The 19932-nt window shown below is 42.1% G+C and overlaps 1 protein-coding gene across 2 annotated transcripts in view; it reads left to right on the plus strand.

Moving 5' to 3' along the window:
• Nucleotides 1-19932, plus strand: part of LOC147014691 (choline/ethanolamine transporter flvcr2a-like) — a 42071-nt gene that overhangs the window by 7968 nt on the left and 14171 nt on the right. For both annotated transcript variants that reach the window (XR_015050408.1, XM_085850680.1), the window contains exons 3-4: nucleotides 15885-16022; nucleotides 17637-17704. Coding sequence is in view for 1 of the 2 variants with exons in the window: in XM_085850680.1 (XP_085706806.1) it covers nucleotides 15885-16022; nucleotides 17637-17704 (206 nt within the window). In the remaining variant the exon portion in view is untranslated. The remainder of the gene's footprint in view (nucleotides 1-15884; nucleotides 16023-17636; nucleotides 17705-19932) is intronic.

The raw sequence follows: 19932 nt of genomic DNA on the forward strand, positions 1-19932 counted from the left end.
TAAATATTACAAGATGCAAACTCAGCTACCAACTCGACAATGCCATCCCACCATTCACTCCCACATAAACAACAAAAATTCACAAAAAAAAAACTACATTTAAAACCCCTTGAACCACACAGTCAGCCCTTACAAATGTAAGCAACTTCTCTGACAAACACTCAATAATTCCCCAAATTTGGAAACTCGGCAAAATCATTACCCTCCTTAAACCAAACAAAGAACCCCCAACAAAGCAGCTTCCTACAGACCAATCACATTACTTCCACACCTTCCAAAGTTACACAATGCCCAATACTTACCCTCACATCCCACTCACAAACCCTCATTCAAGCCAAATCATTCCACTAACACTCTCCTCACAAACTCAACACAAAACACCTTTGATGGCTTCAACAGGAGAAAACTGGCAAACTAAACCGCTCTCACTACAATAGACATCAGCAAAGTGTTTGACACCATCCCAAAACCTTTAAACAAACAAAATACTCAACACAAACATGAACAACAACCTCAAACACTGGCTTGCCAACGACCTATCACACAGACAGTCATACATAACTTTTAACGGCAAGAGGTCCCCCCCCCCCCCCCACACACACACACCAAAAATACCAGGTGTTACTTTTAACACAATCATGTCATTCTCAGATCACATCACAAACATTAAAAAAAAACATGCACACCCAGGCTGAACACACTTGGGCCACTCACAGGTACCGACTTTGGACACCACAAAGAAACAACCAATTTACAAACAGTGCATTCGAATCAGTCATTGACTACACCAGCTTATCCCGGTCCTCCAACTGATCAAACGCACATCTCAACACGCGACAGACCATACAAAACAAAGCCCTTCACCTCATCACCGGTTCTACAATAATAATACTCATTGAGCACTGACACACACTGTCAAAAATGTTAAAAATCAAAAGATCACCTGGACATGAGAGGTGCGCAGTTTTTTTTGCAGTTGCAAGTGGTAATCGTAATCGCCTGTGCCACGACTTGTCCAACCGTCCACAGACCCGATGACAATGACATCCTTCGAAACATCCTCCACCGATCAAGGACAACTACCAAAAAAAAAATGCATCCACACCGACCTCATGATAAACGCAATGAACAACCTGGGCACTAACCCCCCACCCATCAACGGCACAGAAGTTACTCCCCAGCTCTGATCATGTTCACCTTCAATGCTTCCGCTGTGGACACCACCCACAGCTTTTACAGTACTGTACAAACATGGACTCGACGACACCACTGACAACACCTGCAATCTCTGCCAGGCCGCCCCACACACAATAAAACACATTATGGAAGACTGAGTGCCCCTGGCTCCACGAAGGCAAGGGCACAACGTGTTGGATGTGATGGATCTCTGGGTCGCTTTTGGGAGATCAATAGACTGTCTCTGTGCTGCGGGCCTGTTCGAGCACAATTGACTGAGCCTAATCACATCACCAAACAATGACGACAACGACATTTGCTTTAATCTTAGCCCTTTACATTTCTAACAAGCTTTTAATTAGAATTAATAATTATTTGTATTTCAAGGCAATAAAGTGAATAATATTTGACCGGATGTGGTAGGGACTTGTAATTTGTTCAGCAAACCAAAAATAACTCGCCGACTCTTCAGGGTAAGACAACGTGGGATCTTTAATGTCCATGAACAACCAGTCCTGGTAGACGGGTCCTATGGTGTAACGTCCTTCTGATCGACGGCACACATCGTGATGCCTCATCCTCCCTGACTGCAAAAACCCAGGGTGGAAGTTTATAGCTGGAACGGAATTCAAACCCAGGCTAGAGGAGAATGCATACTTGTCGGCTATCCTACCAACCAATATGTAGTTCAAAAAAATCCGTTCATATATATATATATATATATATATATATATATATATATATATATATATATATATATATATATATATATATATATATATATATATATATATATATATATATATATATATATATATATATGTATATATATATATATATATATATATATATATATATATACTCAGTTTACAAAACATTAGGAACACCTTCCTAATATTGAGTTGCGCCCCCTTTTGCCCTCAGAACAGCCTTGATTTGTCAGGGCATGGACTCCACAAGGTGTTGAAAGCGTTCCACAGAGATGTTGTCCCATGTTCACTCCAATGACAACCCCCAGTTGTCAAGTTGGCTGGTAGTGGATCTCTACTCCAAATAGCTCGTTCCATCTCATCCCACAGATGCTCAATTGGATTGAGATCTGGTGACTGGGCAGGCCACTGCAGTAAGCTGAATTCATTGTTATGTTTGTGGAGCCATTCCTGGACAATCCTCGCCTTGTTGCATGGGGCATTATCCTGCTGAAGAAATCCATTCACAGATGGATACACTGCTGCCATGATGGGATGCACCTGCTTGGCAATGATGTTCTGATATCCTGTGCAATTCAAATGTTGCTCCACTTTTATCAAGAGGTCCAATATGTGTCATGAAACCACACCCCACACCATCACATCACCACCACCAGCTTGCAATGTTGACACATGGCATGATGGATGCATGTACTCGTGTTTTCGCCATACCCTATCAGCGTGAAACAGCAGGAACTGGGATTCATCAGACCAGCCAATGTTTTTCCAATCCTCCATTGTCCAGTGTTTTTGTTCCTTAACCCACTACAACTGCAGGTTATTGCTTATTGCTGAAAGAAGTGGAACTCTGTACAGTCATCGGCTACCTTATCCCCCCTACCCCCCCCCCATTTGTATCAAGGTACGACGAGTTGTGCATTCTTTTATGGGCCTTTCAGCACCAATGTTGTACTGGACTGTCAGTTGACTAATTGTAGCCTGTCTGTTGCTGTGCACAATTCGTGCAGCCTCCTTTGACCTCTTTCATCAATGAGCCATTTTCGACCACTGGCCTGCCGTTGGCTGGATGTCCTTTGGGTGGTGGACCATTCTTGACACACATGGGAAACTGTTGAGCACGAAAAACCCAGTCCTGTTGCAGTTCTTGACACACTCAAACTGGTGCGCCTGGCACTTTCTACCATATCCTACTCAAAGGCGCTTAAATCTTTTGTCTTGCCCTTTCACCCTCTGAATGACACACACACACACACACACACACACACACACACACACACACACACACACACACACACACACACACACACACACACACACACACACACACACACACACACACACACACACACACACACACACACACACACACACACACACACACACATACCCTCCATCTCTCAAGGCTTTAAAATCCTTCTTTAATCTTAGTCGAGAGGCAGAAATTAAAAGTGGCCTCGATAAAGATTTTAAAATCATTGAGAGGTAGAAAATGTCATCCACCATCGTTAGTTAGGAAATGGGTTGGGGCAAATGACCAGGTAGGATGATATCAATTTTTGTCCCAAAATGGCCCTTTTTTAACCCTTTTTCTGTCAAAATTCGATTTCCCAAAAATCAGTGATTTTAGGGATAGAGAAAGAAGATTTGCTCATAAAATTCTCATTTTTGATACTAGAATGTTTATTTACCACTTAAAATGAAGCATTTGATGTGCTCTACAGGATAAAATATGAAAAAGTTACAAAATTTTACTGTATGGGGTCAGCAGCAGTCCAAAAGGGCAAATGGCCCTTCCACCCCGAAAACTGGGCCCTTTTTCAGAACGGCCCCCCTAATCACAACTTCTGGTAGAACTGCAGACAAACTTCATCATTATTCAGCATGTGGACATATTCAGGTAGTTTTTGTGAAGTTTTGAGCATGATAGGTCAATCGGGGAGTGATTACTGGGGGTTTGAACTTGTACCATTTTTGCCACGAAGCGAATTCCAGCATTTTTCAGGACACAGCACTAATGAACAAAATAATACATGAATAATGCTCAATATTTGGACCTGAGTGACAAGTTTCCCATTCTTAATGATGATATATGATGGGGTTGGGGTGGTTAGAATATTGTCGCTTCTACCCCCCCCTCACTCCCCACCCCCTCCTATCTTCAGCCAAAACGCAACAATCATATAACTGTCTGATGAAGTTTTCCAAGTCGGCATCAAAGGTGCAATAACCTGAAACCACAACTTGTTCACCATTGTGCTCCCTGTATCATCATGAATGTTTCTATTCAATGAGATCCTTCTGACAAATTCCACCACAAAGACAGGCTCTGATGCAAGCCCCTATTGTCTTCAAGCAGCCGCATCTTGTCTCGGTACATCCGGCTTTGCAGGAACAAGTGACCAGGTCAGCGCATTTTGTGGGAATGGGATCCAGTGTCATAAGTTTTGGTTTCAGTTCCCCCTTTTCAAGGATCTATCCACAACTAGTGGGAGGAGGACACTCTGGGTTTGGCACTATTGCGTTCTTCCAAATGAAGGTTTGGTAATTTGCTCGGTCTAAGTGCAACTGGAGCGCATCCTGTGATGGCGGTAATGATTCCACAGAGCTCTTTCCCTTTGCAAACATCTTCAATCTAACTTTGTTTATTGAGGAGATGCTCCCATACCCATAGAGATGGCATATGAAATGTTCTGCATAATTCCTGGCTTCATCGGTCAGCTCGGGGGACTCTCCAAACTGTCAGTAAGCCTGGCTCTTTCTCATAGCTTTCCATGTTCTTCCTTTAGGTTTCCCAGACAACTGACTTGTTGTGTCACAGCCCGATACCGAATGGTATGCAATGACATTGTCCATAGTCGGAGGTGGATAGTCAATGGCATGAACGGGGATGTATTTTGGCTTCTGTGAAGCTCCACAACTCATCCATACTTCAGAAGAAAGGTGTTTACGGTGGCCGACATCCGTGTCACTACACTGGATAACAATACGGTTGTACCCAACATCAGTTGCCTCTTTCGCATGGAGTATTAGCCTTGTATTTACTTCCTCATGGTTCGATTTCAGCTGTGAGATGTCATCTCGGCTCGAGGACCAAACACCACCGGCATCCTCAAACCCCCCAGCGAGAACAAGCTCATGACCTTGTGACAAGTCACTGGCATTTCTGATAAGTTCACTGCTTAGAAATGAAGCCAACTTTGCTTTTTTTTCTTGAATGACTGATGAACTCCTTCCAGTTCTGGGGCAACTTCACACATCTAGAATCGATCACCCTTCTTATTGGTCTCATCACACCTGCACGATTTGAACGCGTTCCATCTTTGATGGACGTCTCAAAATATCTGTCAAACAATACATCTACTCGGGAATACCCCAATGTGAATTTCCGTTTCACACTGTTGGTGAATACATCTGCCAGATCCCCGAATGTATTGGTCTTTTCTGGCTTGCCAATGGCCTGCATGATGGCTGGTCCATCAATCAGGAGACAAGTGGGGGCATCTCTGTACGGTAGATGATCCATTGTCTTGACGGTTGTTTTCTCAGTGAGGATGTCTATGAGATCAGATTTGTTGGTGGACAGAAGTTTGTGATCGGTTTTCACGAGTGCAAGCGAAACTGGAGAGAGTTCGTGTTTGAGAATGTTCTCCGAGTTAACGTTCCTCCCGCGATCTGAGGCAATGAGTAACCGACAGAAAATATCTCTTTCTGCTTTGACTTCAACCACTTTGTCCTTTTGGACAGTGACTTTCACTTTGTACATTGTATCAAGAGTTTGAGCTTTGTTCTGAGGCATCCTTGAATCCTTGAAAAGTCTGTGGACTGTTCAATGAGACGTGATTTGACGAAGTCTTGCACTAGGGTCACACCCTTCTTCTCAACGGACAGTGGCCCATCCCTCACATCATCAGGGACCACGTCACCTGTGGACAAACACGTGAGGTCTTCAGATGTGTTGGAAAAACAGTCTTTATGCCACTTCGGTTTCTTGGATTTGTTGTCTAAGTCAATTGCACTGTTCAGAACATCAGTGTATTGTTCACATCTGTACACGAAACCACATGGACGTTTGCGTTTGCGAACGTTCAGCGTTGACTCCATAAGCTGCAAAGCAAAGAACATCGATTAGAATCTCTGAGGCCAATGCTAATAAATGACTTTACCAGCATGAATAATCCCTCCTTTAATGGGCAAAGAGCCTGATCAGTAAAGCCAACAATGATGAATGCATCTTTCGTTTTACATTTCGTGATACATTCATCATTGAGAGATGGCCCCTTTATCAGATTCAAGACAATGCACATGTGTTGACACACAACCTATTACAGCCTTATTGTTTTGGTATATCTTATCAGGTTACCTTTTTATCTCTTGTGAAGCAATATAGTTTGTTATGTCTCATGAGGTGTACTTCATTTGACTTGCCAATGACAATCAAGGAATTGGGAGGGTTTAAATCAATGGTTTTGATGAAATGTCAAACTTCATTTACAGTGCTGCCATCTTTTTTCAAGACGAGGACCTGAGGGATCATCTCAAAGGTTTAGAAAGGACATGAAGACAAACAAAAGGATACCTCAGTCTATGGAGGAAGATTTAAAATACTATAGATTACCTCGGTTTCTGGCTTTTTATTTTTCCAACCAGACCTAATCTCAGCCTGGGGTATGAAGGGTTCGGGTAGAAGTGTCACAATATTCTAACCACCCCAACCCCCATCATATATCATCAGTTAGAATGGGAAACTTGTCACTCAGGTCCAAATATTGAGCATTATTCATGTATTATTTTGTTCATTAGTGCTGTGTCCTGAAAAATGTTGGAATTCGCTTCGCGGCAAAAAGGGTACAAGTTCAAACCCCCAGTAATCACTCCCTGATTGACCTATCATGCTCAAAGCTTCCCAAAAACTACCTGAATATATCCACATGCTGAATAATGGTGAAGTTTGTCTACAGTTCTCCCAGAAGTTGTGGATAGGGGGGCCGTTCTGAAAAAGGGCCCAGTTTTCAGGGTGGAAGGGCCATTTACCCTTTTGGACTGCTGCTGACCCCTTACAGTAAAATTTTGTAACTTTTTCATATTTTATCCTGTAGAGCACATCAAATGCTTCATTTTAAGTGGTAAATAAACATTCTAGCATCAAAAATGAGCATTTTATGAGCAAATCTTTCTCTACCCCTAAAATCACTGATTTTTGGGAAATCGAATTTTGACAGAAAAAGGGTTAACTAGAGGGGGAGCACTCGGTAGAGTGCAAAACCTCTGCTGCCAATACTGCTGGGTCACTCAAGTGAACCTTATATCTTATTCATTAAATATGTCAACAGTGCTGACAGTTATAGTTCTTTTCTCCAACATTTTTGGGGGGGGGGGTGGTTGGAAATCACTTAAAACATGTAGAAGTGCAAAAAAAAGATCGAAATTTTGTTGAAAAAAGTTTCAAAATTTTTTTTTCTCTAACAATTTTTTTTGGGGGGGAGGGGAGATTGGAAATCACTTAAAATATGTAGAAATGCAAAAAAAAATTTTTCTCTAAATTTTTTTTGGGGGGGGGGTTGGAAATCAATTAAAACATGTAGAAATGCAAAAAAAAAATTCTTTTTTGGGGGGGGTTGGAAATTACTTAAAACATGGAGAAATGCAAAAAAAAAATTTTTTTTTCTCAAACAATTTTTTTTGGGAGGGGGGTTGGAAATCACTTAAAACATGTAGAAATGCAAAAAAAAATTTTCTTTCTCTAACAATTTTTTTTGGGGGGGTTGGAAATCATGTAAAACATGTAGAAATGCAAAAAAAATTTCTTTTTTGGGGGGGGGTTGGAAATCACTTAAAACATGTAGAAATGCAAAAAAAAAAATTTCTCCAACAATTTTTTTTGGGGGGGGGGAGGTAGACCAAGTCCAAAATTTAATGGCATGATCCTTGGACCATACCTAACCGCCCCACCAAGTTTCGTCGAAATCCGTCGAGGAGTTTTTCCGTAATACTGTTCACAAACAAACAAACAGTCATTTACGAAATCGTCAACTTGACCTCTGACCTTGTCTAATATAAGCTGTCTCTCGAGAAGGTAGCGACGCAAACCAGAAGTTTCTACGATGATTCTGTATCAAACCATCAAAAATCGTAACGTCGACCGAAGCAAAAATCTCCATTTCTCCACGCAATTATATTATACCTTAACGTAACTCAACGACACGTCTGCTCGAGCGCACTGCATCATGGGACGACCTGTGATGCGTCGAGTGAAATATTTTTTATACAATCTTAAAACGTCTCCAAAACATCCGATTTCAACAACCGAGTTTTAAGCGTCCTAAGCGATCGCAAAAACCGAAGACAAAATTAAAATCGAAGTTAAAACGAACTCGTAACGTCGAGCGAAGCAAAAATCTCCATTTCTCCACGCATTTATTTAATATTATTTTATCAAAGTCACAAAACCGCAATATTCGGCCATCCACCAACAATCTTTACATAATCCGACGGCTTAGCGAGTCAGGCATACGACGATAACCTTTATTGGGATAAAAAAATGACTTTTAAACACCGTCTTTATCGAAAACACCGTCGGCGCGCACACGGAAAACCTTAACGTGACTCAACGACGCGTCTGCTCGAGCGCGCTGTATAATGGGACGACCCGTGACGCGTCAAGTGAAATATTTTTTATACAATCTTAAAACATCTCCAAAACATCCGATTTTACCAGAATTTCGACAACCGAGTTTTAAGCGTCCTAAGCGATTGCAAAAATTGAAGTTAAAACAAACTCGTAACGTTGAGCGAAGCAAAAATACTCCATTTCTCCACGTGAATTTACGGAATTATGTTTGACCTCACTGTGACCTTGACCTTTGACCAAAATCTAATCAGCACTGCCATCACCCTCCTGAATCACGTGGTGAAATTTGAGATTGATAGCTTCTTCCGTTCTCGAGTTATCGTGCCTACAAACAAACAAACAGAAACGGAAGTCATCAATATACTTACGAAATCTTTAGATTTCGTAAGTAACAAACAAACAAACAAACAGAAAGGGGTGAAAACAGTAACCTCCATCCATCTTCGAAGATGGATGGAGGTTAAAAAGGGGCCATTTTGGGGATAAAAATTTATGTCATCCTACCTGGTCATATGCCCCAACCCATTTCCTAACTAACTTTGGTGGATGACATTTTCTACCTCTCAATGATTTTTAAATCATAATTTGTTTCCTCTGCCTCTCTACTATCTGTCTCCTCTCCTTCATCTACAGTGATTGAAGTCGATTTAACCGGTGAAATCAATAAGGATCATAGATTTCACCTGGATACACCTGATCGGTCTATTGCATGGAAAGAGCAGGTGTTCCTAATGCTTTGTTCACTGAGTGTGTATGTATATATACTGGGTCAATTTTCCAAAAATCTTAATCCCAAAGGCAAATGGTGTTAATTTATGGGATACAAGCTATTTAGGGGTATTGAGGGGTGCTGAACTCAAATCTGATGTATACCCAGCTCAAAAATGGCCGATAATGCCTTAAAATTGAGAAATCCAAGATGGCCACCAACGACGGGCTGAAATGTATTTATGTTCATATCTTTTTGACTAAACAAGGTAGAAACTTGAATGAAATGTGCTTTTCTAGGTTTTCATATCTGGGGAATCCAATGCTATATCCAGTTTTTATATAAAATGTGAATAAACTGATTGAAGTTGAATAATTCGTTGACCAGATAAGATCCACAAGCAGGTTGATCCTATGTTCCCAAGAATAATTTACTCAGTTTGCAGTTTTTTCTCATTGCAGATATATCTAATATAATATAATCCAAATACTAATAATATATAATAATAATATGTGAGGGCTCACAACCCCACAGGCAGGCTCCCTGTGGACCGTCCAGGTTCTGGTTGCTGAGCAATGCTGGGACTGACAATGGACGATGAAGACGATGAGTACACACACAATGAGTGCACGAAAAGTAGGATGAAGAAAGACGACTCTGATGAAGGCAGCATAGTTGTATCGTTGAAACATCATGGCGTGTTTCAAGATGGCGGTGACACATTGAAGAACATAATCACCAAGGATGTGGTCATGCCTGTGATTCAAGAATCTCTGCTTAGTGCAGAACACCTTGGACAGGTGCAAATGAAAGTCTTCATGGACAAACGTCTGTGTGAGCCTCCAGATAGTAACCAGCACCTGGATCTGAAATCACCCATTAAAAAGAATAAGGCCAAGACATATGCCTCTTTGTACGAAGTCGTGCAACTTTCCAAGGGCAAGCAAAACACTATCAAAGTGGACAGGAACATTCTACAAAGGCTCATAACAGCTTATAGAGCAGGGCACGAGGTAAACCTAGAAAACATCCTCAAGCATGAACTCATGACCGTCCCACTATCTTTGGCCACAACTAGTGGTAGTCTACATTCCACCAACAAGTCTGTGTTAGCAAACATACTGACGCAACAAGTCCAAACTCCTGCAAATGTTACACTCGATGAACCCAGCTGCCTGCTCACTGATGGCCAAGCACTCGTGATGGCACTTGGAAAGCCGCCTGACATTAGAACGTTTGGTGACTATGCCAACACATTTGCTAACAATGTGTTGAAGATGGGAGCAAACTACCAGAGGATCGACGTAGTCTTCGACAGGTATCAAGGCGAATCAATCAAAGCAGGTACCAGGACCAAACGCAAGCAGCGCCACTGACCGGTACATCGTAAAATAGACAATGAGCCATCAGTCCTCTCCCATTAGACTGGTGTAGCTTTATGGCACTCGAGGAAAATAAAGCAGATCTCGCTTTACTACTTTCAAACCATCTGATTGAACACAGCCTGAGATATGGACCAGTGGTTGTTATTCGCAGGGGGGTTCACCGATGCGACCACTGTCAAGTCATCTGATCCAGATCTCGAAGTCTCCTCTCTGAGGGCTGACCACGAAGAAGCTGATACCGGCTGATTTTGCACTGCATCCATGCTGATATGGAAACGATAGTTGTGTCAGTACGTGATACAGACGTGCTTCTTCTACTTCTAGCACACTATGATAGAATGAAATGTACATGTCTCTACATGAAAGCTGGGACGTCGAAGGCTCCAAAGTATTTCCCAGTACATGAAATTCGCACGTTGCTATCTGCTGGTCAAGTGGACACACTACTTGCCTTCCATGCCGTAACTGGCTGGAATAGTGTGTCTCAGTTCAGTTGCCACGGAAAGAAAACAGCCTGGCAGGTGTTCCAGCAACATCATACTGATCTGATTGGCCTAGGCAAGGGCCCTCTCACCGAAAACATAGCTATATCCACAGAGAAATTCATCTGTAAGATATATGGCGTGCCCGAGGTCGATACATGCAACAAAGCACGACTCAAGTTGTTTTGTATTGGTCGTGCACAAGAGACTCTGCCACCAACCTCAGATGCAGCAAAGTTTCACATCATGCGTTCACACTATCAAGCGAGTGTCTGGAACCAAGCACACTCACCATATCCTGCTCTTCCTCCAGTGACCGAAATGGGATGGATGCACCTGGACAGTCAGTTCATGCCACGGCTACTCTCTCTGCCACCTATCCTGAAATCATGCAGGGAGATCACCTCATGTGGTTGTACGAAGGGGTGCCTCAGCCAACGCTGCAGCTACAGGAAAATTCGCATGAAATGCATCAAGGCGTGCAACTGCAAGAAATTTGGCGACAACTGCCAGAACAGCTATGACGACCGGGAATAAGTTCATGTGTGCACATCTACCTGTACACACAATGAAGGACTGTATATGATAAACTCATGCAATTCAAGCACGATTAAATCCAAAATTCTTGTCATTATTCTCGTGTTACAAATAAACAAATTGCTTGTCAAATGTTGGTTTACGTCGAAGTGAGTCAGTGTTATTTGTGGGTACCTTACTTTGATAAGCCAAAATGGGTATTGCATCCCTAATATGTTTCCTGCTAACATTTAAATCATACGTAGTGCCTCTGGGCTTTAAAAAAATGGCGGTCTGTGTTCCTGGTGGGGAGGGAGAGGGATGGGGCTTGTGGATCTTACCTGGTCGACGAATTATTCATCTTCAATCCGTTTCTTCACATTTTATAACAAAACTGGATATGGCATTGGATTCCCCATATATGAAAACCTACAAAAGCACATTTCATTCAAGTTTCTACCATGTTTAGTCAAAAAGATATGAACATAAATACATTTCAGCCCGTCGTTGGCGGCCATCTAGGATTTCTCAATTTTAAGGCATTATCGGCCATTTTTGAGCTGGGTATACATCAGATTTGAGTTCAGCACCCCTCAATACCCCTAAATAGCTTGTATTACATAAATTAACACCATTTGCCTTCAGCACTTTAAATATCCACATTTTCACCAATTTTGCCTAGTCTAATATACAGTATGTATATGTATATGTAGTACTTATTGAAAATGGAAAAGAGCCTTTCTTGGACCAGAGTGCATCTCCTGCCAAGACCGTTTTGAATGCATCATATATTACAAACAGTCATTCAAACTGCAAACATGACCTAATTACCTAACTATTTGTTGGATATGTTATTTATGGAAAGTAATAATCCCTAGATCTTTCCTCATAATTGCACCCTTAATTATCGAATTATAATTGACATGTTTGGTCATAAAATATAGAGTAGCATTAAAAACTGGGTAACCGTCCTGTCCTGCCAGTCATGTTGCCTGAATTCATGGTGAATAAATTATATAATTGCTTAAAGTTAGAGGTGACGTGACTGGTGACGGTTTGTGGTGTGACGAGCTTTCCAGATTTGTCAGAAGTTGCTTTGACCAAATGAAAAAGTTGCAAAACCATACCGTATCCCCGACCTGAGTGCTGGCACATGGTCAGCATCAATAAGGTAATGGTGGCATAGTGGATCGCGTACATCTCCACGCTGCGGATCATACTCTGGAGGATTTTAACATTCAGCACTGCATGCATGTGCTTGGGACAGCCGGCTTATCAATGCTTCTCGCGGACTCTGTCCTCTGGGAAGTGGCACCATGCCACATCAGAACCGAGCTGCCAGTTATCCACGAGTGGAGAAGCATAAATTGAAAGTGTGCACTGGGAATCTGAATGACAAACTACCAGCCTTTTTGTATCCTCTGCAGTCCTTGAAGGACAAGGGAGGCTGTTGTAATTAGACGGATGGTGTGTCAGTGAGTGTACATGTCCGCATGCAGATCTACTTTAGATCATTAATTATTATCAGATCTTGTTGAATGTTCTCTTTCTTTGTCTAACTGCCATGAGTTGCCATATATCAGATTACATAAGCATGAACTGTGGAGGTGTATTAAATGAGAGTTTGTTTGTAGGCTGCGTACACTTGTGTATAAATGCTCGAGTTTGTTACGGCTTGTTGTCTGTCTGTTTGAACGATATGCTTCATCAAATAAAAGTTCATGAAGTAGCTTTTCTTTATCCGGAGCAAGAGTTATCCAGTTTTTGAATTGGGTCTCCAAATCATTTTTGCTCTGATGAAGAGCCAACTCCCGAAATGGCAGCTCTACTCTCGTTCCCTCATTAACCTTCAGTTGACTGAAACCTATCACAGCATCTGAACAATTTGACTTGATTATTAATGTTGAGTTGATTATATGAACTCCAGTCACTTAAAGGTGACAGGTAATTGCAACGTCTTATGAGCAAGAGGGACCGAATGAAGATTGGGAAGTCGTAAAATCTAGTGTGTGTGTGTGTGTGTGTGTGTGTGTGTGTGTGTGTGTGTGTGTGTGTGTGTGTGTGTGTGTGTGTGTGTGTGTGTGTGTGTGTGTGTGTGTGTGTGTGTGTGCTTTTTGTGTCAATTGCGCACTATTGGAATGTACATTTTGACCCTTTAGACTGCTGAGACCCCTTCTACCTTTGAAGACCCAGATAACCAAAAGACATAAATGACCAAGAAGACTCAAAAGACCCCTAAAACCCCCATAACACTGTACTATAAGTGTGTGTGTGAGATGCTTTTTTGTGGAGTTCTACTGGAGCGTTCTGATGTGGAATGTGATACACCCAAATGATTATCATGACCTCCTGAGTTGATTAGGCTAATTAACTGCACAAAAAAATCCGTTAGAATTCCCATGTTTTAATTACATGCCATGTTAAGGTATATAAAGCAGCTTACTATGTCCTTCCTTCATGGCATTCTAATTGCTAAACAAATCACAAAAACAATGATACCATTGTAACAAAGCATATATTAATTAATACTAATGATATTTACAACAATAATAATTATAGTAACATCATATGGCAATAATAATAATGAACATATTATAATCCCTGTGCTGGTCCAAGCACATCTGGGCTTGGTGAGAGGCAAGCTAGTGCTCAAGCAGTACAGCAGGTCAGTAGGCTTTTGCAACAAGGCTGTGAAGATGAATGAAAATTTGGTCCAATGGACCAACGGGCCCACGTATATTAAACTGTTCAGACCTTTTTTGGAAAATGTTTGAAAAAAATAAATAAAGGTAACTGTAAATTAGTATTTGGCTGTTGTGGGGATGTTGTATGTAGGAGAAGGTCCTCAGGATATCAGATTTACTCGGGTACCCTCGTAGGTTGAGGCAGTGATTATAAATTCTCATGAAATTTTGTACAAGCAAAAGCCCTTGATTTATAATGAGGTTTATTAAGATCACTCGCCTGGTGTTGGCTTAATGGTTAGGGTGGTGGGCTTTAGATCCTAGGGTCCTGAGTTCAAATCCCACTCAGCTGTTGAATTAATACCAGGTGGGGTTAACTCGGCCTGTCATCCTTCCGATGTTGGCAAAATGAGTGCCAGCATGCTGGTATGCTGTGTCGGAGTGGCGACACGTCCAGGATTGTGCCCAATCTCTCCTCCTCCTCTCTTGAGATTGAGCCCCTGTCAGCCGTTGAATTAACACCAGGTGGGGTTGATTCAGCTTGTCATCCTTCCGTGGTCGCAAAATGAGTTCCAATGTACTCATAATAGAGGACACTGCATCAGCAGCACAGCCACACCCACAGAAAACGATGCAACCAGCAGCCACAGTGTGCAAATGATCGCTATTAAGATCACTTGTGAAATGCTGCAGACAGTAGTCTTGCATGCTCTATGAAAAGAGAACTTCATGTATAAGTATTTGCATGGTTCTCATTTTCACTTGACGTTAGTAAGAGGCAGGGTGAGTCGAGACTACTTCGATTATACGAAAAGAGGACATTCCTTGGCTGGTTCCAATTATTGTGCTGTTAGCTTAATAAAGACTGATAAAATTAACAAGAGCGAAGTCGGTGGCGTGCCATCGCAAATTCCCACGCTTTCCACCTAAACAAAGTCAAAAGATGGCACAAAGCTCCACCAGGAATGAAGCAATAAATTTTGAGTTAAAATTTTGACCCCAAGTCCCACTCCTTGGGGCATGAACCAGGAGTTCAAATCACCCCCCAAAAATTGTTTCATACTGCATGTCATGCGTCCCTCAATGTTGATTACATTTAGAAAGTTTATTTTTGAAAATGTGCCTGTAATTGCATTTATTTATTTATTTTTTGACATCTGACCTTTTGACCCCACCCTGGGTGATGTGATCACCCAGGGTGTGGTGATCCTTCTTGCCATGTGGTGATGTGATCATGACTACCAAGTTTGGTGAATTTTTCAAAAACCGTTTTGGAGATAGCGTGACAGACAGACAGACAGAGCTGATTACAGTATCCCTCCATTTTTTTTTTTTTTTCAAAAAGTGTGGGGATAACCAGAGTAAGTCGGTCTGACTTGTAGAGGAAGCATAAAGAACAGATATGCCATTACGGACATGGTCACGGATGTCATGCTTGCCTTCGATATTGTTTTCAACCTGCTCGGCCTCATTTAAATCTGCAGTCGTTATGTTTTCCGTGTTTCACCTTGCCCATGTTATAAACCAGGCCTAAACTAACGTTGATGCATGTGAGATGATTGGTGCTGCATGTCACCTTGTATGGACTGTGCAGCCTTCAAGAATGCTCCAACACTTCCACCAAGCCAGGCACAAGCTGCTCTCCAAATGGATCAGCAGGAGTACACCTACTGGAAGAGTGTCCTTTCCCTGTGTCGGAACAAACCTTTTGGCCTCCTCGTTTTGACTTATGGTCAGTGCCGGCCGTCTTTAATTCGCTTTCTTCCATTTTCACCGGACATTTGTTTGCTCGAGTCATGTTTTCTTGTTTCCTGAACTAACAGATTTCAACTCCACATAACGAACAGTGAATTGTGAGATTATTTTTAATTAAAAAAAAAACATCAGAACTTATTGAGCTCTTGGTGAGAAATTAAGTGGAACTTGGGCATGGAATGCTGAGACCTCTCCAAGTATGCTGAGTCATTACAATACCAATACGAACATTCCACCCAGCTTTTGAGATCCTGAGCCCCCATGGCGATTGCGACTGTGCCGAGGATCCCTGGAAAGTTTCCAAAAATAATGGGGACCGTTGAACCCCATGCACATTCCTCCGGCTCTCATCTCCAGCCGCATACCAGCCATTTTCAGTTTGCGGCTTCTCCGCCGAGACCAGCCGTCCAATTAGATCTGGCTCACCTTCAAATTAAACTTGAAATAATTTTCAGCTTTGGGAATAGAATAAAGGTCCCAATGGCTCTCAGCATACATTTCATCCACCGTGGTTAAACCCCAAGAGCTTTGTTTCTTTGTTTTTTATCTGCAACTCTCTTCTGTCTAACAAAAGAATGTGGAATTTAAAAAAAAATAATAATAATAATAATTTTGTCCAGGGACATGACCTCGTGTGCATTATTTTAAACCCAACCTAGTCTTGTTTACTCAAAAGACTGATTTTTTTTTTTTTTGCCATTTCACCATAATTACACCTTGAACCATTGCTATATATCGTTGCTATATATCGTTGCTATATATCGAGTCACCTCCACTCCTAGTTCGGCCAAGGCCGAGCGAGACTGGGTCGAGGCCGTTTTATTCCTGATACGTGAAACACCCGACAACCCATGCCTGCCTGCAAAAAAACAGAATTTATTTATTTTCAACATCATCATGTATCATCATGCCTCATTTTCCATCCAATCATCATGTGACTTTGTCAAAACATTCTCCATGGATAGGCGCTCCCATGTTGAAAGATTTGTGTCGATCACTCGAGCAGTTGCGGAGAAAACGAATTTAAAAGCGAATAAAGGTGAAAAAGTGAGGGCCTCGGTCGACGTTCCACAACATGGTCAAGGATGGTTGCGGACGCCTATTACTAGTACACTTTACCTACAATACAGGAATATAATCATGCACGATAGGGCTTCAAGTCGGTTATAAATAATGCTAACACCATCTCGATAAAAGTGCCAACTTTTATCTTTAGACACTAATTTATACTTGTCTTTCAATGACACTGAATACCCATAATTTGTCCATCTGCAGGTGTTAATTGCCCACTCAACATTGCGGGTTCTTTTTGTACAAAGTGCTTTGGAATGCCAAGGTACCTATTACCTGCACTCTCGTGTTCTGATTAGGATAAAATTCTGATTTAAAACTCCTTTTTGTACTTGTAAACAATGAAAGCTCTATTGAACATTTCATCTGTAACCTTTTGCCTTTACTCGTGAATTTATTTTTGCCATTTTCTCTTGACCTGCAAGATCTCGCTGAAGGTGTCGTGGCACGTCACAATAATAGGTTTTGATGGAATTTCTCCTTGTTATTTTTTTTTATTCTTTTTTTTTTTTTGTTCCAGGAATCAATACGGGATCGTTTTACTCCGTGTCAACGTTGCTGAATCGGATGATCATTCACCATTACCGCGTAGGTTTGCTTTTACCGTTCCTTGTGTGTATTCTACAGTTTTATTCACCAAAGTACAAAGATCAATGGAAGTTACTGATGATTGAGTGCAAGTTAGACATTCTGGTGTTTGGACCTGCTTCTTCTTCTTTCATATGCAGCACATGGCTGTGGTTAGCATTATTTTCTGGGGGTGCAGCTGTGCCGCTGATGCAGTGCCCCCCCCTTCTAGGTTTGGGCAGGAGTTTGGAATTTTGCCAGGGTGTTGGGCGATAGCTCTCCAAAGACTTCGTAATTTTGTGAAAAATTAAAACAAGTACCAGATTACCAGCCAGTGGCATTGTGGTTGGAGCGTCCACTCTGGAGTCGGGGAGGTAGGCGGTTTAAACCTGGCCCTGGCCTACCTATATACCAAAGATTTAAAAAATGGTATGTGCTGCTTCCTCACTTTAGATAGCATTTGGAGGATAGAGCATGGATAAACCCTGTTGGTTGGAATCCCCTAAGAAGGGAGTTTTTCTCTCTAAAAATATCCTGCTGACTTTGGCGAAGAAAGTGCTGCCACTAGATGATGCCGTCGCAACCCAGTGTGTTCAGGGAAGTTCGTTCCCACCAATACACAGGTACAGATACGCTAAATATCGCAATCAATGGTTTTCAATGTCTGTATTCAAAGGTATATGGATACGATTATTCCAATCGCACCATGCAGCGATTGAAATCATGTTTGCAATGCCACATGACTGTGAGTTGCCGCCATTGACGTCATAATCTTCAACATGTAGAGTATCGAGAATCATGCCACACTATTCTTCTCTGATCACTGCTGAAGGAGTTGATGGAGCAGGTGAGATGAAACCCTTTCCTCTACGAAACAAGATTCCTTGAGCACAAAGATGCTCAAAAAATACGCCATGTCTGCATTGTTAATGTCATGGGCAGTGAGGACGTCGGTGGTGCAGACAACGTTACATCCTCGACATGGCTGGTGCCATATTGCATTGCTCGTTTGTGCAGGAAATACTGATTCCTACACTTGTGACATGTTTTTATATCTGTACCTGTATCCGTGTATTCGGGTATGTAGCCTTGTAGTCTGATATCAAGTCGTGTGCATGCTCTTCCACGAGCTTTAGAAACTGTAGTTAAAAGAAGTAAAGTTTGTTTTCTTTAATATATTTTAAGAGAACCGTTATCTTGCATGTATTGTTGACTGTCCGGTTTAAAAGAAAAGTGCCTGCGATGATGATTTCATATCATCCTGATTCAACGATACCGGTCCTGCCTTCATTGTGATCATGCATTACCTGCACAAAGGCAGGTCCTTATGGTACCAAAGTAAATTTGTGTTGAGGAAATTCACTGAGTGGTTTAACATTGCCCTAAGTCTGATGTTGGCTAAATGGTTAAGACAGCTGGTTTAAGATTTTAGGGCATTGAGTTTGAGTCCGTCACGTCGGGAAATAACAACAGGTGGGTTGACTCAGCCAGTCATCCTTCGTGGTCGGCAAAATGAGAACCAGATTTCTGGAAACGGGGCACAGTGACGCTCCCAGCAATGATGCAACCAACAGCCTCAGGCTACATACAAAATAAATGGAAAACAAAACGACCTTTCCGTGAGGTCAGCAGCAGATAAGAGAAGGAATTTAGAAATTGGCCAGTACACTGTACTGGTACAAAAAGGTCAGGTCTTGGTCTCAATGGCCAAAAATTTTAAAAGGAGCATGCGCCAGAGCAGTGCGTTGCTGCGTTCACTTTTCGCCAGGACTCCAAGGGCCTCTGTCTGGCCACCCCCTAGGCAGATGCCTTGCCCATCCCCATCTCCTTGAGATGCCGATCAACCTGCTGTAACCACGATGTACATGGTCGACCCATTGGCCTCCTCCATTCACGAGGCCCTCTCACTGAGAGAATCTGGTGAGCAGGATCAGCCTCAGGAAAATGAGCCACATGTCTATACAGCAGCAGCTGACGCTCACGGACTATGTAGGTAACAAATCTCATTTGAGTCTCCCTCAGCAACCACTCCTTGGAAACAAAGTCCGACCAGCGATAGCCAAGGATTCTCCGAAGAGACCTGGTACCAAAGGAATTAAGTTTCTATCTCAGATCCCTGGTCAGAGTCCAAGTCTTACATCCGCAGAGCAACACTGGAAGCACCAAGGACCTGAATACTCGGACTTTCGTCCTCCCGCAATGGACCGACAGCACCACACCCCATGATCCATTCAATCCGTGTCTCCCCA

Source organism: Eptatretus burgeri, chromosome 13 (assembly GCF_056783735.1).
Source record: "Eptatretus burgeri isolate ZD-2024b chromosome 13, Ebu_testis_v1, whole genome shotgun sequence".
Taxonomy (NCBI): domain Eukaryota; kingdom Metazoa; phylum Chordata; class Myxini; order Myxiniformes; family Myxinidae; genus Eptatretus; species Eptatretus burgeri.